General features: G+C 42.1%; 1 protein-coding gene across 1 annotated transcript in view; it reads left to right on the top strand.

The window, feature by feature from the left end:
• Window positions 1–12,621, top strand: part of grm8b (glutamate receptor, metabotropic 8b) — a 120,595-nt gene extending 107,974 nt beyond the window's left edge. Inside the window, exons 10-11 of the mRNA XM_071458530.1 lie at window positions 9,720–9,966; window positions 11,992–12,621. Coding sequence (XP_071314631.1) covers window positions 9,720–9,966; window positions 11,992–12,041 — 297 coding nt within the window. The 3' untranslated portion in view covers window positions 12,042–12,621. The remainder of the gene's footprint in view (window positions 1–9,719; window positions 9,967–11,991) is intronic.
• Window positions 12,622–21,742: the final 9,121 nt, after the last annotated feature.

Genomic DNA, 21,742 nt, shown 5'->3' with positions numbered 1-21,742 from the left:
TTAAAAAATGCTCATAGTGATTCAGAACCATTATAATAGAGCCAGAACAAGCTTTGTCCAATAGACAAAGTGTGAAGACATGAATAATAACACTGCACAAAAACATAATTATAATTTATTTTAATAAACTAAAAGCAAGAACAACAACATTAACAATTAGTCTGTGTGTCATTTGTGTGGCTGCAGATAAGAAAAGAGGCTGGTTTTGATATGAAAGTGTTAAGATACTGGTTTATATCCAGATTAAATTATTTAATGGTAACGCTGGTTTGTACAGTGTTTATTCACAGATTTCAACTCTAACCAAGAATCCACTTTCACACCCGACGAGCTGCAAAACTCACTGAGATAACATTCAACACAACATCCATTCATTCTGCTTCTCTTATAAAAGAAATTCTGTATGTGAGCAGCAATCAGCTTTGCTCTGCTGCTTATCTTCCTCCTGACTTGTTGAGAGAAAGTCGATACCAGCCACAGCGTTACTGCCCGTCGTCTATAGCTGTCGTTTAAGCAGCGTTTTTATGTTTTGTGTGAGGGGGAAGGTTGCTCCGGGGCCAAATGAGACATCATGTTTACAGCAGAGAGAGATCAGCAGGAATGACATGAATCCTAATGTCTCCAAAAACTGAAACGTCTCTAGTGTGAAACCCGACAGGAAATACACCTCAGTCTCATCCACCGAGAAGATCCCCCCACTGCCACACTGTGAAAAACTTAAGTATAGCTTTAAGGTAAGGTTAAGGTTTGATAATTTGCTGATATCAAACATCCATTAATGCTTCAATAACCGGGCTCCTGAGGTGCTCAGTGAACTCGTGGTACCTCTCATTTCTCTGTGAGATGAAATCTATATTTGCTTTTTTCTGTCTGAGGGATCAATATGACAAACTCCTGACCCACAGAACTCAAAACGGATCAAAGACAAGTGGAAAAAGTTTGTTGTGCTTATCTTTTAGTTTTATATGGAAGCCTTGAAAGGCTAAGTTTCTGTGTTTTTTGTTTTCATCTGTGAAAACAAGCTCTGAGAGGCAAGTTATTATTATTATGTTTTTAAATCAGTGCTAATTTATTCTATAACTGTGTTTTCTGTTTTGTTTTGTTTTTGCACATATTTTCGTGGTGAATTTTGTGTATTTTAAAAACAAAACCATGGACAGGTGTGTGGGCTGTATACCTATAAAAATGAACATAAATAAGTAAATAGATAAATAAATAAATAAATAAATACATCTTGTAGTTAAAAGTGTAGCTCACTGTCAGAGCTGAAGGTTGAATGTTCAGTTTGGCCAGTTCTAGCGTTACTAAATAATTTTTTATTTATTTATTTTTTTGATCATACATGCAAACACATAGTGAACTCAACCAGGCCAGTTTTTTTTTCAGTAACACCAAACACACCCTTGTGGATTTGCTTCGTGCTGTGGCTGATGCTACGAGCCATCCTTGTTGTGTCCATATTCTTGGCATGGAAGCAAGTGGGGGGGGGGGGGGGGCTTTCATGAACAGAATCATGAGGGGGCAGAGGGGTGGGGGCTGTCCCGTGTGTTTTGCCTCAGGATTGCATCTTTGCTTTCTGTGGATGATGTCACAGTCCTGCTGACTTTGACTTGTCGCAGCCAGTGTCAGTAACAAGGGAGTTTTTCAGCTGAGTGTGGAGCAGCTGGGATTAGAGTCAGCACTAGAAAACCAGGCTGTAACGGTAAAGAAAGACCTGAGACTCAAGGCAACGTTCTCCATTTGGTGGATAATACGCTGTAATACACCAACCCTCAGCTTTGGGTAACGCCTAAAAGAAAGACATCACACAAACAAGCGGCTGAAATTCGTTTCTCTGCAGCTGCACTCGTCCTTCAGGGCAACTTGACAGATGCCGTCTTGACATCTCAGGTTGATGTGTGTCGGCTCATCAGGGTACACAACTGTCCTGTTGCTAAGCACAGACAGGCAGCAGTTTTATTGCATTTCCTCCCCAGACTGGTACAGTAGTGGTGCTGTACCCTGAACACGTCACACTCTGCGTCATAAGCTACGGGCCTCAGTTGGCACGACACGACTCAGATATCTGAAAGAAGCTCGGAGGAGAACCGCTGCTGCTTCATGATAAAAGACAGTTGATGTGGTTCAGCTTCTTATCGGGATCCTCCCAGTCGACTTCCTGCGCAGGTTCCCTGGGTAAGCTGAGTGGAGGACACCCACACACTGAATGGATTAATATATCTGAGCAGGTCTGTATTAATATCAGATCATTTAGTCTACAGATTTATTGTTAAAGCACTCAGCAGAGTCACCAAGTCCCAAAACTTCCTCGTTCTGTAACTCAACCCAGAAAACAGCTGAGTCTAAAAATATCATCAGTGAGAGCTGATGTGGGAGCTGGTGCCTGATGTAATAAAAGTTATGGGGTGTATCTTTGGGGAGTGTTTCCTAACTTGAAGGAAACACATTGGGGTTTAATTTCTAGTGCATTAAATTTAACACAGCCAGCCATGTTTGTGAGTGGGAAGCCAGTGAGGGATGATTGACATGATTGTGAGGAAACTACAGAAACAGGATCTGCACATTTGAATACAGAGAAAACTGTGCTCAGACAGACATCACTTCTTGTTTCTGAGGAACTTGAAGAAACAGATTCTTCGCCTGATAATTGGATCTGCCTGTACGGGAGGTTTCACTGAAGAACAGTTCGTGCCAACACGCAATATAAAAATGCTGAAAGTTACTTCTGCTTGAGGTGAAGTATGTACTTTTGCTGAAGAGACAGGGACAAATGTAAGAAACTGGAGACATGGCGAAGACTCAGTGCTACTGTTGAGTCATGAAACTGGATCACAGCTGCAGATGAGTTCAGCAGATGGAGAACCTGTGGGCTACAGTGCCAACATTTGTGACTCTGCAAAGACATCGGTGCCATAATCAGTTTAAATCAGCGTGTTGCAGTCGGTTCCTCTGACAGCTCTGGTTCCAAACTGAGGGAAAATGAGCTCATTATGCTGAATGTGGTTGTGTTTTGTGATCCTACCTGATTCATCCACCTCTCCTCTCCTGCAGTTTGCTGCGACGGTCTGATTAAATATTTGCTGCTCCAGTTTCACTCAGACCTCAGCCGTGAGCTTTAAACCAGTTCTGCTTTGATCAGACAGCGAGGTGGCGTCCAGGTCGCCGAGACAGAGAGCTGCACAGTCACAGGATTCAGCCTCCATTAACCTCCCCAACCTCCCCTTCCACCTTTAACTTCCCCGTTAAGAAGATTTAAAGTTGGATGGTTCTCAAATTGAGTGAAACTGAAGACTTTTTCATTACTTTTTAGATACATATCCCCAAAAGAATAAAAAAAAAAAAACCCATAATCCACCTCTCTCCATGTACACTCTTTTGGTTCTGAATATTCCCTTTGAAATAGAACTGGTTTAAAATAAGTCAGAACTGGGCCATTTTAAGAACTACTGTGTTATCCTCTATCACGCCAGACAGCAATTTGTCAACATAGATATACAGTGATTACCGTACGGTGCAAACTGCAGATTTATTATCATTATTCCATACAGATTTCTGCCAGAAGACTTATCTCACACACTGGGAACCCATGACATACCACAGAGGAAATATTATACCTGCTGATGCATCCACATCTGGCACTGATACCAGATGTGGATGGGTTTGGAACCACTTGGTTCATTCCCAAGGGACGTCATCAATGGTTGCAAAGCAAAATGCCTCTGGACACAACAGGACAGGACAACAATCAATCAGAGCAACAACACATGTGACGTGCTGCAGAAAAAATAAATCAAACTTGCACCAGGTCTTGTCAGTAGTGCAGCCAACACATTTCTCTTGTTGATAAAGGCTGTAAGTGCAGTTGTTTGTTCTTTTAGAGAAAATATACTGTCCAGTTTGTTTAATAGTAGATAGAAGATAAATAAACCAGTTTCCAGACCCATGAACTTGCTGATTGGTCTGGTTTCCATAAACCAAAGTATTTGACAAATGAAAAATTTGACCTAATGATGGTGGTAGAGGAAAAGTCATGCACATGAATGTATTTGCAAAATTTCATGGAGATCCATCCAATTGTTTTGGCAGATGTGAACCTCAGCAGAAGTCAGGATTACTGCAGCGCGGGTGTCGCCTCACACCTCTCCCTCTCCACTCTGCTTAGCCAGTATGCTGAGGAAGATGCTCAGTATTAACGGATTCAAAACGCTGAGACAGAGACGGCTGATATTCGTTGTAAATATCCTGCTCCCCCCCGCTGAGCTCAACAGATTCACAGAGCCATCAACCAGCTGCAGGGGAAAGTTGAGAACGGCTCAACGTGTGGAGCCAAGACTTCGGTGCCTGTCGGTTTGTGGCAAGTCACTCAAAGCGACAGGCCCTCAATTATTATGCATAACTTTAAGCCTTAATAAAACGTAAACAGGTGAGTTATATTAAAATTTACCTCTGTACATTTGTCATGAAGGAGGATATTAGCTGTAGAGACCAAAACAGTTTTTTGCACCAGGCTGTAAACATGTTTATTTCATGACATTTTAACATGGGGGTCTATGGGGACTGACTCACTGTTGGAGCCAGACTCTAGTGGTCTTCAGAGGAACTGTACCTTCTGGGACATCTGTGTTGGATTCATCTTTCAGCCAAAAATGGAGGAAAAACTGTTTATTATCCAGTCTCACAGTCCCATGGAGGCAGAGTAAGAAAATAATGTGCTCGACACAATACACCCCCAGAACTACAGATTCATGAGAGGCCTGATCCTGTCAACTGCTGTGTCCAGATGTGTGAACACAGCATTAAGACTGAGCGGTCGTCCATGACCCCTCCAGCACTTCCTCACCTTTCTCCTCTGCTTGTGTCATCAGGTGCTGACTTTCACTCCGCTCACGTCGTTGGACTTTGTAATAACAGCTTGTGTTGGAGAGGCCACATAAATCACTTCAGAGCTTGTTTTTTTCTCTCATTGCCCACAAATGACTTTATGCTTCACTGTCTGTCATACATTTTCATAATGATTCCTCGATGCGTCGCCGGAATCACCAATGTCGTTGTTTTGGGCTCTTGGGGGGGAACTCGCCATCTGTCGCCACGTTTCCTTCCTTCCTCTCGGTCCTGGTGGCTGCGCCCCATCGAGGATTCCCCACTGTCGGTTTGACACTCAGTCAGAGGGCCATTAACCCGGGCCTTGACTTAACGTGGGGTGGTTGCCGTGGCAACATGGGCGGTCTCCGAGCAGCGGCGGTGGGAGGCTGTGTTGTGTGTTGGAAGCGAATGCACAGGTGTGTTGTGACAGATGCTGCAGGGCGGGAGAGGAAACAGAGGTTTGTGCTGCCTGGTTGAGCTCTGCATGGTGCATCTGAGTATGGTTGAGCGAGCTTGAATCTGACTGCTCTCTCTCTCTCTCTGATAACTGAGCTGGGTGGATGTTTCTTCCTCCTACAGCAGACATTTGGTTTTTACCCCCAAAACGAGTTTTATCAGCTTCAGTGGCGGCGACATCAGAGAATACAAACAACACTTTCGCGCTTTCTGTCGCCAACAACACAGACGCTCTCTGCCTTTTACCCACAATGCCGCTGGATGTGCTGCCTCGTGATTTGCTTCTGTCGCAGCTGTTGTAGACGACCCGTTGCTTCCAGCTGGTGAGCTGACGTCTACTGCCTCAGTCGCAGTTCTTTTCTCTGCTCCACCGTCTTCATTCTCTGGGTCTGAACTTGCTGCCGCTGCTCACACCTGTGAAGCCTGAAATCCACCTGTGAACACGTACGATGTCTATATTTGTATTCAAGCCATTAGGACCTGGAGTCCACCTGAGAGCTTTTTTGAAAACCCTGATGTTCACTGAAACCTTTATTACTCAGCCTCTAAAGCTCATAGAAACATGAAATAAAAACATTTCAGAGCTCAAACCTTTGGCTTTTATTGCAAATCATTGCATTTGCCTTTGAAACTGGATATGGCTGAAAAAAAACTCTCAGTTTAGTTAAACTCTTTACAATGTTGATTTTATTTTTTAATGGTGATGAAGATTAAAGTAAAGTAAAACCAATTATTTATAATAAAAGCTAAAGGTTTAAGGTCTCAGATGGTTTTATTTCATGTCTCTTAATGCTTCAGAGGCTGAGAAATAAAGGTTTGATTGACAGCGTTGCATCAGGTGGATCCTTACCTGTAGCTAGCAGTGACATTGGCTCACCGATCCTCCTCCCTTCTCTAATCTGCTTCAGTATCGCTACCCTCACTCAGGTCGTTGCCCGAACCACCACTTTAAAAACCTTTTTGCAGCTAAAACCAAACAAAATACATTTACCCATGATGGATTTCACCTTCCTGACACGAATTTCAGCAAATATCAGTCACGTCTTAAAAACGATGTTCTCATATACTACACATGCTCCTCCCACCTGGTCTTAATGGGTTCAAGTATTTTTTCTTGTTTGCTTCTGTCTCTTCTCCTCAAAAGTCTGTGAAGCATCAGAAGGAATTGCACAATTTTTCCTCACATATTCAATATTCAAAAAATACAGATAAAAAATAAAGATCGGATGAAGTGACGTGTACTCTGGTTAAAACAGTACAAATATAAAGCATCGTTAACACATCATATTTTATTAGTGATGGAACGATAAAGTCCTGGATTATTCGCTGGTGTTCATAAACCTTTGTACAAGACATAGACAGGAGTTGTCACAAAGTAAGCACCAAACATAAACAACTGGATCTCAACAGTTAACATGAACTTATGTGACATCTGTTACAAAAGGCCGTGATAACAAAGTAAACAAACCATCTTCCTTTTACCTTTCACTTAAAGCTTGAAGGGTTTGACTCATTCTAAAAGCTAAAATCAAGCTAGCACTAGCATGAAAACCCCTCCCACCACCTCTTCACAAAACTTACATACTGTAGCTTTAACTGAAATAGGCGACTTGTTCCTCGTGTGTTGTTTGCACGTATAAAATTTGTGACACTGTTGTTCTGTCAGTGTCCAGGTCCAGGTCTGACTGTGAATCTGGTCTCGGCTCATTCTGTCAGTAAGGGCGGCGAGCCTTCACAGCACGCTGCAGACAGAGATAACAACACAGAGGATCAATAGTCTCATACTGGCTCATAAATGCAGCACAGAGCGTAATGATGCGTTCAGGGTCATCTGTCAAACTGAGACGAAGAGGAAGCGCCCTGGTGTTTCTCTGCTCTGTTGTTGAGCGTGTTTAAAGACAGAGATTATTGGGAGTTAATGATCATCCAGCTGCTCACACGATGGAGCTGCAGCAGTGAGTCCACTACTGAAAGCATCTGATCTGTACGGCTCACAGTGAACGAGGTGACAGGAGGAGGCACCGCAGGAGCCCTCTTAGTCCTGTCATTGTTCCTGTGTCAATGGTTTCAAAGCTCAGACCACTGTGTCCACTTATTTATTCCTAGTTCATGTTCATGTTTTTATAGTTTTATTTAACTCAGATGCATCAGTGTTAACCTAATGTTGGAAACATTTCACTTCATCTATTTAGCTTTTATTAGCAGTATAGAAACATTTAATAAATTGTTAATAACACACTATAATCATATAAATATAGATATATAAGGATTTTTAAAAATGCACAGTATCCACAGTTATAACTTCTCCTAAAAAGACACATTTTATATTATAAATGTGTTTATTACTTGTTCATGCAACAGCCTCCACTTAAAGGTGTCCAGAGGAGGAACTGCAGTCGTTAACAAAAACATTACTAAACACTTGCTCACAACGACATTATAGTGTGTTATAAAGCAATTATTAAATGTTTATACACTGCTTAAAAAGCTAAGTTCGGACCTAATGTTTAACATTAACCCTACCAGTAGCCCAGTGGACATAATCTCTTCCTGACCTGGTGGATTTTTAATGTGAACAGGAATAGGTATAAACCTAGTTTTTGGCTGGACTCTGTATGCGCACACTGTCAGGAGAATTTCCAGTGGGCCTCCACATTGGTGGGCTGGTCAAAAAATCAGAAATGCCAGAAACTGGATGTGAGACATTACAGTTACTGCAGCACGTCAGCACAGGGTTGGGTTTCTGTCCACTGAAATGCAAGAGGGCTTTTAATTTGAAATGGCTACAGGAAGTGTTAAGCTTGTATTACTTTAACAAGGCAAATGGAGCGGATCAAAACAGGACATGGTATTAAAATACCGGTATGAGCAATTGCACATATCAAACAGAATGAATTAGAAACAAAAGGCTGCTTCTAATACAAGACTGTTACCTTCAGGAGTTTAGTAAATAAATGCTCCGGTCACTATGACTGCAGAAGAAAACTGTTGTGGCTCTGCTGTAAATGTCCCCTGATGACATAATAGAAACTGTTCCCAACAAATGTTTTTGAAAGAGCGACGGCCAATGGGAAGAAGTCCAACGCTCCAATCATGTAACTTCATCGCTCATGCACATTTGCAATGCATTTCATCAACAGCTGCTGAGTAGTGATCAAAAAAACAGCAAAGAGGAAGTAATGTGACCTGTCCACCTGATCCAAACACATCACTACTACACTTTACACTACAATTCAACCCTATGACTTTTCCCCCAGTCAGCTGGAGGGTAAAAACAGACAAGATTATCAGCCACAAACACCAGAGTCACCAGATTGATTCCAGTAAATGAACCGAGCCGAGTCGACCATCTGTTAGTTTAATGAAGACTGATGGAAATTTAACTGCTGAGTTCTGTCCTTCAGACCATCACATCATCAGGTTTATCTGTTCGTCCCGGACTGAAAAGTGGCTTCATCATCAAAAAACTGTGGATGAGACAATACAATGAAAGTTTGTAAGGCGTAGCAGGTTGTCCCCAGGAGACACGTTATAAAACACGAGCAAACAAATGAGGGCAACAAACAATAATTAATATATTTAGAGAGCAAAGAGATTAATTTGTACTGCGCCCAGCGAGTGTACATTAATTAATGTGTGCTGCTGAATTTACTGTCAAGTTACTGTAGCAGCAGGAAGTTTGGTGGAAACACAGCAGCAAATATACCAGTGTTTAGCCTAATGTAGTTTAAAATAAACAGTGACAGTTGTCAGTCCATGATGATCTGATCTAAATACAAAGCCTGGATTTAATACTTCACATTTGGTGTGGAAAACAATGTGGTTTTTTTCCATTAACATGTTTATACATTATAATATTTGACTAAAAAAATCTAAACTCAAAGTCAATTTACAAACTTCCTCCAGTGTTTAACTGCTTATTTAGTTTAGTTTTCTCTTTGCAAAGCATTATGAGCTGCACATAAAAGGTGTTATAGGAATAAATAAAAATATCATCATAATTATTTTAGATTATATTTTGTGCATTTGATGTCTTTACTTGACAGTGGCGGTGAAGATAGAGAGGGAAAGCGAGAGAGAGAGAGAGTAGAGGAGTGACCTGTAGTAATTGAGCTGCAGGGACCTGCTGCTCAGGGCTTTCATGCCCATGTGTTATGTGGCTTAACCTCTCAGCTGTCGAGTCGATCCAGAAACATCCTTATAATTATAGGATTATCTCACAGATTTCCACAAGGTTTTTGATGTGAGGAAGATGTGAAGACATGTGGTAAATTACTAATTGGACAGAACAAATTAATATCTCAGAACCATAAAATACTGATTCCTGTACACAGTTTTTTCCCCAGTGACACCTGTTGTTGGTCATCCTCTAACCCCTCCCCCCTCTGTCTCCTCCTCAGATGTACATCCAGACGGCCACGCTGACCGTCTCCCTCAGCCTCAGCGCCTCCGTCTCTCTGGGCATGCTCTACATGCCAAAAGTCTACATCATCATTTTCCACCCTGAGCAGAACGTCCCCAAACGCAAGCGCAGCTTCAAGGCCATCGTCACCGCCGCCACCATGACCAGCAAGCTGTCACAGCTGGCAGCCGAGCGGCCCAACGGGGAGGTGAAGACGGAGCTGTGCGAGGGCGTGGAGGCCAGCGGTGAGTGGAGGAGGGACCTGTTAGGATGTTTTAGGTTTTTCTGATCTGAAATCAGTCTGATTGGTTGACAGCTGGTATTATGATTTTGCACTGTGCCAATTTGACCAGTTAGTTTTTAGGTAAATGGTAGAAATACAGTTCTTACTTACAGGATAGAAACCTGACAAACTGAAATATTGGAAAGGCAGCGTCTTATCTCAGCACCATGAAGAAAGTCAGTGAGGTCTTTGATGTTTCTCAGTGGAGTTTACATGGCTGTTAGCAACAAGGCTCCGGAGTGAAACCGGTTCTGATCCAGAAGGGAGAACACCTTTCTCAAACCCAAATGATCTAATATTGTTGGTTATTCAGCATTAATGTTTCGTAGCGGCTTTCAACAAACATCATTTCCCATAAGCCCCAGACAACTGTGGCTAAACGTCACGGCTGGACAGAGGAGGCCAGTCCATGAATGAGTTACAACTTTAGAAGAGAGGGTTCATGAGTTTCATGGATACGGACGAGACCAAGTTAGAATGATGCAAGACGGGATAGTTTTTCAAATTTCACTTTCTTATAACAGCTGCTGTATTGGATGGTGATTTGTCCTAAAATATGGAAAGTAAACCTGAGGAAGACATTTTTCTTTCAGAAAGGCCAATGAAAGAAATGCTCCATGAGAGATTGCACTGGGTTACAGAAGCTAGTTTGAATCTGACGTAATGACTTTGGCTCTCTGTGGGGTTTCCTGAGGCAGCTCAGCTAATTAGAATAAGATACTCCTGGCCACATAAATCTGACTCTGAAGTAGACCCAGAAAAAGAAGCACTGCCAGTAGAAGCATTCACAGTCAGGTAGAAACAATGATGAACCAGCAAAAGACAGTATAGTTAATAGTGAGTCTCTGAACATTGTTAGGCCTGCTGTAAGAGGAAAAGCATCATTTTCTTTGTAAAGTCTTTTGATATCTATTGTCTGCAGGTGAAGAGTCAGACTGAATCCTCTCTACAGTAATGAGGATTTAACAGGAAGTTGGCATTTAGATGCCACCTGAGACCAGATCTGATGAAGCCGAACTGTTTACAGCTCAGAGTTACACTTCAAAGCTGCTTCTCAGTCCGTCAGCAGAAAAGTGGGAGAGGTCGGATTGTTTACTCATCAGAGATGTGCTGACTGAACTGATCTGCTTTATCTAACCAGCAGTTTTACTTTCTCAACCTTACACGAGGCTGAACTTCCTCACTTCTTTTATCTTGCAGAGCGTTCGGTGTGAGGGGGAGAAGTCATGAAGGAGTAAAAGATTCAGTTGAGAGTGAAAATGCTTGTGAGGCTTATTTGATGAACAGAAATCTGTGCTGGAGATATCACCTTGTAGTCAGCAGTGGGGAACTGTCAGGGCCTTCCTTCTAGGCCTCCAGCTTCAGAAAAGAGAACTTATCAGTATTTTAAATGTCTTATTTAATATAATTCTATTTTTTTCTATCGAATTTGCAAAGGGTTACTCTCCTATAACCATGAAAATAGAGCTATCCCATCAGATTATTCTTTTTTTTCTTCTTTTTTTTTTTGTCGTTGTTGTTGGTGAATTAACCAAATACACTTTGATTTCCAGTGGGTGGGACCAAAAGTCACTGCCCTCGGCCTTGCCAAAGGTTAAAGGTCAGAGCTATCACAGGCAGCAGCAACCGACTCAGGATATGAGTTGGGGTCCAGCTCTGGGTCGGTCGTGGCACTGGACCGCTGAGGTCTGGGCAGCTTAGGGGACAAACATATTCAAGGTCCATACTTATGTCTATAGGGACTCTGACCCTTAGATACCTCCTGGAAATAGCAAGGTGGGCACCCAGGAAAGGCGACAGACAGGTGTGTAGGTAGACAGGGAAGTGATTGAGAGGCGGACATCTGGTGGATGTATGACAGGAGTCAAACAGACAAACAGTAGTTTGCTTAGTCGTTCTGCTCAATGTGATTCATTACCTGCAGAGGAGTGAAGGTAAGTGTAAGTAAGGTGTCACTTTACCAACCTGTTCTCTTTTCTCCCCTCAGTGCCTCCAACAAAAACCACCTACGTCAGCTACACCAACCACGCCATGTGAAGAAACGACGCCTCCGTCACTAGGACGTCCCTAACGAGGACATTTCTGTCAGACACAGACAAGACAGAGATGAGGAGCTCTGAACAACCTGCAGGAGCAGAACGACTGACAAACTGAACCAACACATCTGTGGTGTTTTTATGTTTACAGGCAAACAGGGAACGGGCCTGAGCAGCGCCGAAAACCTGAAAGGATCACAACTAAAAACCATCTGAGAGACCGCGAGGAAGCAGGAGGATGGTACTGAAAATCTAAAAAAAAAAACATGTAAACAAGTCTGAAAAAAGAAATACAAAAAAGAAATTGTGGAGACCAACTATATTTGTTGTTATTCTAATTGTACGTTTAAAAAAAAAGAAAGAAAAAACTTGTGGTTGTGAAAATTTCTGATTCTTGTCTCATGTCGTCCGTCTGTTGAGCTGCATTATGACATGAGTCCGTCGCTGTTGTCGGCTAACTGAACGGTAGCTTTTGGATGTGAAATGTCAAAATGCCGTGTTTGAATTGAAGCATGCCTGTTTTTATACAAATGATCTATTTATAATAAAGGAATGTTTCACAAGTCGGTGTCATGTTTGGGTCTGTTTGACGAGGAACGTAAGAACAACATGTACAGAACAGTTCTTTTGTTATAGGTGTTGGTTGTTTTGTGTCCTCTTGATTTTTTTCAGTCGTCTTCTCAATGGAAACAGAAAGTGTTTGGATTCATAAACAAACCACCACGTTCTCAGGCTGTTTTCTATTTCCCTTGTGTTGTTCCAGGTCCTTGTGTTTCCCCCTCCCCTGTTGTGTCTCTGGGTGTGATTGTGAGTGGGCGTGGCTTCCCTCACCTGGCCCCTGTCTCATCTCCACACCTGCTGCTCGTCATCTCATCAAGCTCACAGTTGAAGAACCCCGGCTCTCCTTCCACTCAGACTGTTCAGCCTCCAATGTGGTAGTGTTTGGCCATTCTATCTCTTGAAAAGAACTGTTCTGCTCAGTTTTTTTTTGTTTGTTTTTTTTAGTTTAAGTTAACTGAATCTGAATTTCTTTGTTTTGTTTTTTTGTTTTTTTTTTTTTAAATGTGTATGTAGAAGGGTGGGCGTGGCCTTGGCTCTGACATCACGCTCACTGGAACAAAACATTTGAATACACTGATTTTGGAGAAATGAGCCAAATGAAGCAAGTAAACCACAGATATATTTTCTTCTCTCAAGCTCCACTGAAGTTGCTGGACATCATCTACATACAGTATGTCCTTGATGATAGAGGGGATATGAAAAGAGACATGACCTACTTATTCAACAGAAGAGAAGAAACAGTAACAAATACTATACATCCTGACATGGGAAAAGCTTCAGAGCAGGAAATGAACAGAAACTCCATCTGCACTGGATTTGATCTTTAATATCGTACAAAACTGAGTCCAGCAGGAAACTCAGCACAGTTTGCGCCTCATTACAGACTTTTAAAAAAACACAGTCGATGTGATCGATGCACACGGTGGAACAGGAGAGGCCGGATCAATACAAGCTGCCAGAGAGAACTCCTCATGCATGTAATGAATATTTCTGCATCTCCTGGCAGAGAAGAAGAAGAAGAGGAGGAGGACAGGTAGAGTTGAAGAGATGAGGCCTGCAGGCGTCCTCCTGCTTTTATTTCCCCCGACGCTGCTCTCATTTCTCATATTTGCAGCCAGCTGAAAAAAATAAAGCTGAAATGAACACTGACGATGAAATGGCTCGTCTGGATTTCTCCACAGGTTTTGATTTTGGGTTTTCTGTTTGATCAGGTGTTGGCTGTCCTCAGGCTCGGCTGTTTAGCAGCCTTCAGGTAAGAGTTTCAATTCCCTGTTTTGGGACGTCTGCACTCAGTATAGTCTGAGAAATCAAAACAAACCATCATATATTGACTCTCAACATGATAATATTAACAGTAGCCTGTGAACCTCCATGTTACATGCCTCAACTACATTTTGATGTTATTTTTAGAATGATTTAGAGTCAGAAAATTTAGAGTCATAAGTTAGCACGTCAGTGGTACTGTCAGTCATAAAATCCATCTATCCTTTGTCTTCCGCTTATACTGGCTTGGGTTGCTGTGGCAGCAGGCTAAACAGGGTATTCCAGACGTGCCTCTCTCCAGCAATGCTTTCCAGCTTCTCCTAGGGGATCCTGAGGTATTACCGGGTCAGATGGGATATGTAATCCCTCCAGCAAGTGGCCCACGAGGCATCTTTATCAGATCCCTGAACTACGTTAACTGGCTCCTTTCGACTCAAGTCCGAGCTCACTCAGAGTGTCCTCTCTGAGAATCAGCACCTTAACGTGGTGGAGGGGTTTGTGTGACCCGGTGACCATGAGAGCTGTGTTTTTGGGGGCAATAGCCCCTGATAGGTTCTCCCAAGGAAAATTCATCCCAGGAGAGGGGCCAGACTAAGAGCGATTCACAAAACCCTATTGGATTGGCACTGTCAGAGCTGCAGCACCTAGCCCGGAAAAGGGAAACTGGGGCCCTCTCCTGGAGCTGGAACTGGAAAGAAACATGGAGCCACTGCGTCATGGCCTGCATGGCACCCTACCCCATCGATGGGCATCCTATGGCCGGGAAGGCAGGGATGTGGGTGTGTTGACTCCCCATGATGCAGACTGAACCTAGGGACATGCATCGTCACCAGTAGTGATTTTTTTTCAGTGTTCTGTCTGTAACAAGATGAGGAGCTTGAACCTGATTGAAGAAAAACCCTGAAATGGAACTAATGAGGTGTTGAACTCTGACCACCCCCCCCCCCCAACAGTGCAGACACAAGGGGGCAATTAAGTCTAAAAATTGAAATTACAGATGGACAGCTGAGAGAGGAAATGAAAAGGACGCATCAATAACCTGCTGTGTTTTATTACTGAACCTTGAAACAGGTCACAATGAAAAACTGAAGTAATGATTTCAGACAGACCTCAGACCCATCAGCCTGTGGAGGATTGCTGACTTCCTGTTCTGTCCAAGAACATCCTGTAACATTCAGATGTTACTACTGTAGCTCCCAGTTCAGGGGCCGCATCCTTCAGAGTCTGGGTTTGAAGACCGATTGTGTCACGGTTGGTAAAAGCCAAGAAATGCAGCCTTCTTTTCCTGGGTAACAGTGGCTCCAATGGTTGGAGTCTTCATTGTCCAAACTATCCTAAGATTCATTGCGTGCTGGTAAAGTAAACAATATGGCATCAAACAACATCAACAGAGTGCCCAAGGATTACCTTTTTAAATGAATTGAGTTTCAGCTCAGTTGAAGACCTTACAGTACAACTGAACATTAAGGGTGGGCACAGTTGGTGATGCAAAGCGAAAAAAGGCGTCTCATTTTGGTTCGGTGTCACAGTCTGTGAAGAGCTACACCTTCATGGACCATGTCCTCCAAAGGAATCAACCCTGCTCTGTTCCCCAGCATGCCAATAAAATGTAGAAAATACGATAGTTTTCAATATTTGAAAAGGAACAGCTGTTAACCTGGCGACTTAAATCACTCTTGCACCCATCATATCAAATGCTCAAATTTCAATGTCAAGATAAAACCTCACAAGTTCTATTTAGCAGCCAACACTACAGTACACAAGGGCTGCACCACAAATGATTTCAACCTAAAGTTAGTGATTATGTTTGTGATTTTAGACACAAAAGGAGACACCAAAACAAAGCCATCAAATACAGATGGTCTCTTCTATCCTGTAGGAAGCTCATAATGACCAAATCTTGCACAAAAGGTCTGTTTTTGTACATCTTTCAATATGCAGACTGAAGACTGAACTTCATGGGGAACCAGTGGATGATTAAAGCCAGAATATGATTAACATCCTGTGGCCATTGTGTCAGGAAGTGTCACATCCATCCAGTTACAATAATCAGTAATAATCAGCAGTGATTCTCTCTGCAATGAGAGTTGGACTGTTCTGGCGGGGAGGGAGAAGGAATCAGCCGAGCAGGTTGGCAGAACATACTGCCTGAATTTATGAAGCCACTGCCAGGACGTAATCAGCTCCAGGGTGACCACTGCCAAAAACAATCAACAATAGAAAAATCAAATTCAGCCTGAGGAGTCGAAAAAAGAGTTTAAATGAAAAGACGGACTCTCACCTACATTACAGCTCTAAAGAGGAGAGAACTGCATGAATGTCACGCTGTATCGCTCTGTGTTTGGGTGTTGGGCTGACATTATTATTTTGGATAGATTATTTGCATCACTGCCATTTTCTGTCAAGTCCACCCACACTTTTGAATGCTGTTACATAATTATTGTACTGTTCTATAAATACAGTGCACAAGCATCAGGACCAGGGCTGTAGCTGCCAGTGAGGGACACTGAGGTTGCATCTTCTGTGTTTTTACACAGGTTTAAATGACCTGAGGAGGAGTTTATGGTTTACAGTTACCTGTGGTGGCGTTTGAAGGCTGTAATTTTTTTTCAGGAGCCAGGCCACCATTAAAAAGTGAGATGAACTTTTGCTGCTAAGTGGTAACTGTGCTAAAATGAAATGTAACAGAAGTACAAGAGAAACGAGTGATACAGTAAAAAAAAAAAAAAAAAACTGGCTCAGCAGTGCCACTTCCATGAGGGCAAGCATTTGGTGTCAGACGAAAAGGAAACAAAGTTCGAGGTTCTTAAGCAAAAAGAAATGTTTCTATAATCTATATGATGCTATTTCCTGCATTTTTATACTGTACATGTGCAAAAATATCAACTACTAAAAGGAAAGTGAGGATTATTTAAAAAATAATACCTTGATGTAGTAATGCATTTATTTATCAATTAGTGCAGGAAACAGAAAAAACCTAAATCAGATCAGTTTCTGCTGTGACCCCCCTTTACCTTTAAAACAGAACCAGTTCTCCTCATTACACCAGGACACTGTTTGTCAGGTACTTGGCAGGTAGGTTGTTCCAGCATCTTGGAGAATCTGTCTCAGTGTCTACTGTCTCTTCATGTGAACCTAGACTGACTCCATGATGCTGAGATCAGGACTCTGTGGGAGGCAGACCATCTGCTGCATATAGATTCTTTATTGAATATGAATTGACTGAGTTGTCACTGAGAGATGGGAATGGTGCAGCAGGAAAATGAAAACAAACACGTCATCTACATCAGCGACCATAAGATACTGCTCATACCAGACCAAAGCTGTAGAGATGTGTTGATTTTGTTCCTTCAAATACCTTCAAAAATCGCTAAAGTAGTGCAAGTAAAGTGTTTGATATTCCAAGACAGAAACCTCTCTGTTAGCTCAGAGTAAACAACTTCCAATCTCTTTATATGATAAGTTAACGGCAGGGTTTTTGTACATGCTGACGTTAGGAATATAATATCCAGAATGAGGGAGGTTCATGCTCTTCACCCACGGCAAATTAGAAAGTTCATTAATGCTAATATCGCTGTTTTTACTTACTTGCTATTTGGAGTGTTGGGGGAGGGGGCTTCTGAGCTAGTTGGAGCCACACACAGTCTACTTCTGTAGACTGTAGAGCAATGTGTCCCAGTTGTTGCACGTTAATTATCACTGCTGTTATACTGTTCCTCAATTTACCGATTTCCAGCAAGTTGCTTTATTTCTATATACTGAGTATCTATAATTAAAATATCATGACATTGTGGCAATGAGTTTTCTACCTCACTACTTCAGGTGCATCCTCAAAAACCGTATAACATAATTTCACAATCTATCACACACACACACACATGCACTTAACAGGGGAGTACGCTGTAAGGAGTAAGCTGTGTGCAGCACAGTGAGTCTCTCCTCAGACTGACAACAGAGACTTCAGCAGCTTCAGCTTCTTCCTTTTCTGCATCTTATCTCCAGTAAACCAGTATGACACCGGCATGAAATCCTGCACCATCAGCTTAATTGGCTCTTTGACAGACACACTGTAAGTTTTTCTCATTACTAAGCACTTTTATCCAGCTGCCGTAGGTGGCCCCGGGGCCAATTTCTTTCTGAGAGTTTACGTTGCTTTTAACAAATCTGCATGTCGTTCCAGAGAGGAGGAGGATACGAGGGACCGAGAATCGTTTCAGTCAGGCCTCAGTTGTTATGAAGCACCAAAGGAAAGCTTATTAGTTTTACACTGAAATGGCAAAATGTTGAAAACAGTTCCATTTAATGTAATTAACTTTGCCTGAAGGCAGAGTCGTCAGCTATAGTTTGACACATAGAATTTCAAATGATCATGCAGCTGCTGTCAGTAACCTCTACCTCAGCGTGCGCAAATGTTTTAATCATGATGTTGTATTTAATCCACAACTGCAACTTGAAAACGACTGATGATTAAAATTAGGGAGTCAGGATAAAATCATTGTTTCATACTTGTTTCATTTAACAACAGTCATATACAAAAAAACATGTAAATGCCAACAACTAAACCATGACATTGAGCAGGGAACTGAGTGGGGGCAGTGTTGCCCAGCTGAGCTACTTGTCACTAGCTACATGTTCTGCCATTTGTACAGTTTTCCATCAACAAACGTCTGGTTCATCCTCTCCTCAGGTTGCGTGACTGATGACCATCACAACCAAATTCAGTTTGTTATTCTAATTATATTCTGCCATAGAGCAGCTCAGTGAATAAAGTTGCTAAAACACCTGATAAAAGACTCTTATTAAGTTTTGGCTTTTTAACTGGAGGAGACTCTAAAAAAAATACACTGCTAGCCGAGTGTAACTTTCTGTTCGGACTGTTAGGACGCACACAACCGTAGGGAGCATTGTCATCACATGCAGTTATGGAGCACAAACACAGTCACAGGGGGGAAAGAATGAGCTGCTAGCTGCCGTTCAAACTCGTATCCCTGGGTTGGAGCTGCCGTAAGAGTCAGAGCTTCTGTGTGAGACACTTTGATCAGTGATAGTGTGTTTTTGAAACTTATTTCTGGGCTGCAGCTCTCTCTTTCATCCACGAGCGCAGCCGTGGTGTTTCTGGTTTCACAGCACTGTGCTGGACAGGTGACAGGTCTGCCTACAGTGTGTGCTCTGAAAGACGTTACAGCAGGGAAACAAAGGAAAAGGAGTTTACATCAATGCTGATCAGAGCAGGGTCCGTGTCTCCTGCAGAGTCATTTGACCTGGGTGTGAATGCCGATTGTACCCTTTTCTATTGCAGACAAAAGCCTGATATTAGGGGGTCTTAGTGGGTTTTTTGACCTGTGAAAAAGGGGCTTAATAGTTTCCATAGCATTGAGCTGAGCCCTCTGATACATTGAGGTGGTGACAGACCCACACATCAACTAATTTGAATGAAAACATATTGATATTTACATTTGAGAAGCCGGTGCCAGTGAATTTTTGGCATTTTTGCTTAAAAAGTCAGTTACACAATCAAATCAATCACTGTTTCTTTCATTGATGTACTAATCATTTCATCTACTCAGTCATTTCAGCTCAGAAGTAATTATTGGTTTCTAGGTGCTTGAGGAAATAATGGAACTGCCATGTTCAAAGACAACTTTGCCCCTGGAGGCTGATCAGCCATGATAGTGGCCGCTGGGGGGTGAGGTAGAACCTCTTTTCCTTTTCTGTAAAGATATATTCAAACAATTTAATAATTTCCTCTGTTATTAGTGGAGGGCGAGACAGCTCGTCTCTGCCATAATAGAATAAAAAGAAAAACAGTTGAGTGCTCCTTTAAATTCACTTCAAACTTCTTCCCCACCAGTGAAGCACCAGGTTTTCAATCAACACCCCCAGACTGCTGATGAGAGCAGGAATCCTCAAAGAATCAAATCTGCTGCTCAGATACTGTCATCTTCAATATTCAGTATTTATGGTAACACAAGTGGAACTGCTACAGGCTCCATCCTCTGTTTTCACAGGAACCCCTTACCAAGGTGTTGTCAGCTGATTTCACAACTCATCACCTCAGATGGATTGTGACGCATGAAGAAAGTTTATTTTTATCCTCTCAGGTATCAATTCACCGCTTCTGTGTGTGCATGTGTTTGTGTGTCTGTCTGTGTGTGCATGTGTGTTGGGGGGGGGGGGGGGGGGGGGGGGGGGGGTCACAGCTTCTCTCTTACTCTCTGAGATTTTAATTGGCTGCTGGCGAGTTCAGTCCCAGGTGGTCTCTGAGCTGCAGTGACACATTCAGTGGTCTTGCTTCAAAGGGCAGTGGACACAGTTCACTGCTCATCCTGATCTCTCTGACACCACATGTGTTCACTGTGCTCTAAATAGCGCACATACAGCACACACTGGATCAATACTGATACAGTATCTGTGCATGTGCTATTTAGAGAATGAGAGTGTTTATGCACATTTTGAATTTGCCTAATGTTGGGAAAAGACTTGAATTCCTGCACAGTCAGCTCTGCATTTATTAAAAACACATCCTTTTCATCAAGCATCAAATTCAGAATGTGAAACAACACATCTGTGTACTTCAGCTCATCATAATTATGTGGATGACATCCAAATTTACCTTTATCTCTCTCACCAAGCAGTGACGTCCCCACAGATTCTCTCTGCAGGGAAACGAAGGTGGAACAAACTTCCAGAGGGTATTAAGCCTCGCTCTGACTTTGACCACCTTTAAATCTGGGTCAAAAACTTTGATGTTGCACTGCCTCTTACTGAACCTTAAATACCGTCCATGAACCATCTTGCCCTCCTTCTTTTTCTGTTCTCAACTGTTCAATTTCCTTTAAAACCTTTTAATTCTTTGAATGTTCAGGTTTTTATGCTGTTTTTCTCTTCTTGAATATTTTTTAATGCATCATATAAAACACTTTGAAATGCCTTTGTGTATGAAATGGGCTCCACAATAAACTTGCCTTGCTTCACATTAATCAAGACTTCTCCATGTTTTTTTACACATTTAAATCCCCCCCAGTAAAATTGATAGTTATATTTGATGGTGTTGTTTTCCTACATCTTCTTCCACTGGAGACTCAGATGGAGACAACTGGAAAAGAGAACAAGGCTGAATACTGACGAAGCAGAGAAATCAGTTGTTCTCTGTGGGACTAACTTATCAAATTCACTATTATTATTCTTAAACTGATTGTTTCATGAGCAATCATCACACTAAACAGTGTGAACAACATTTTGAGAACAGAATCGAAGAGGCTGTTTTACAAGACGAGGAGGAAGCTTCCTGAACGGTCTCCGACACGCAAACCAAAAGTTTTTCATCATCTCATCATTCTAAAAGTGTGAGTCTCCCCCATTTTCAGCCACCATGCTCTGAAAAAAGTCTCCAATTGCTCTGATGGGCTGAAAGCAAAGTGAGACGTCTTGGATTCTTTTTCAGTAGTAGTTAAAATGATGACTCCTCCTGCTGTCATGTAATTATATAAAAAGATGGAGGATAATGCTAAATTGGTTACACTAGTACATCAGAAAAAATATTTTTAACAAATAATAAGCCAACCTACAAGGCTGGAAGTGAGAATTTAGATATGGAGCTGGAAATGTAAATCCCAAAGCAATAAAAGTGCTGAGTTTTGCATTTCATACTTTTGATTTATGACCTGAGCCAACTGTGGAAATAAAATTAAACTTTTACCTGAACCCAAAATGCCATCTGTGGTGAGCCTGCAGGGGTACGTAAAGCAGAGAGTGACTTCCAGTTCTGCTCTTTAATCTGTCGAGAAACTACAAATCCTCTCCAAGTTATAAAAATAAAACCACACTCATGCCTGAAATGACAGCTTGTCTGTTTATGCCTCACCATCAGCTCTCTGA

Source organism: Trachinotus anak, unplaced genomic scaffold (assembly GCF_046630095.1).
Source record: "Trachinotus anak isolate AG129_WGS33_773 ecotype Australia unplaced genomic scaffold, CSIRO_AGI_Tana_v1 ptg000002l, whole genome shotgun sequence".
Lineage (NCBI taxonomy): Eukaryota > Metazoa > Chordata > Actinopteri > Carangiformes > Carangidae > Trachinotus > Trachinotus anak.
The sequence above is the reverse complement of the archived record's forward strand: the minus strand, read 5'-3'. Positions and strand labels throughout refer to the sequence as shown.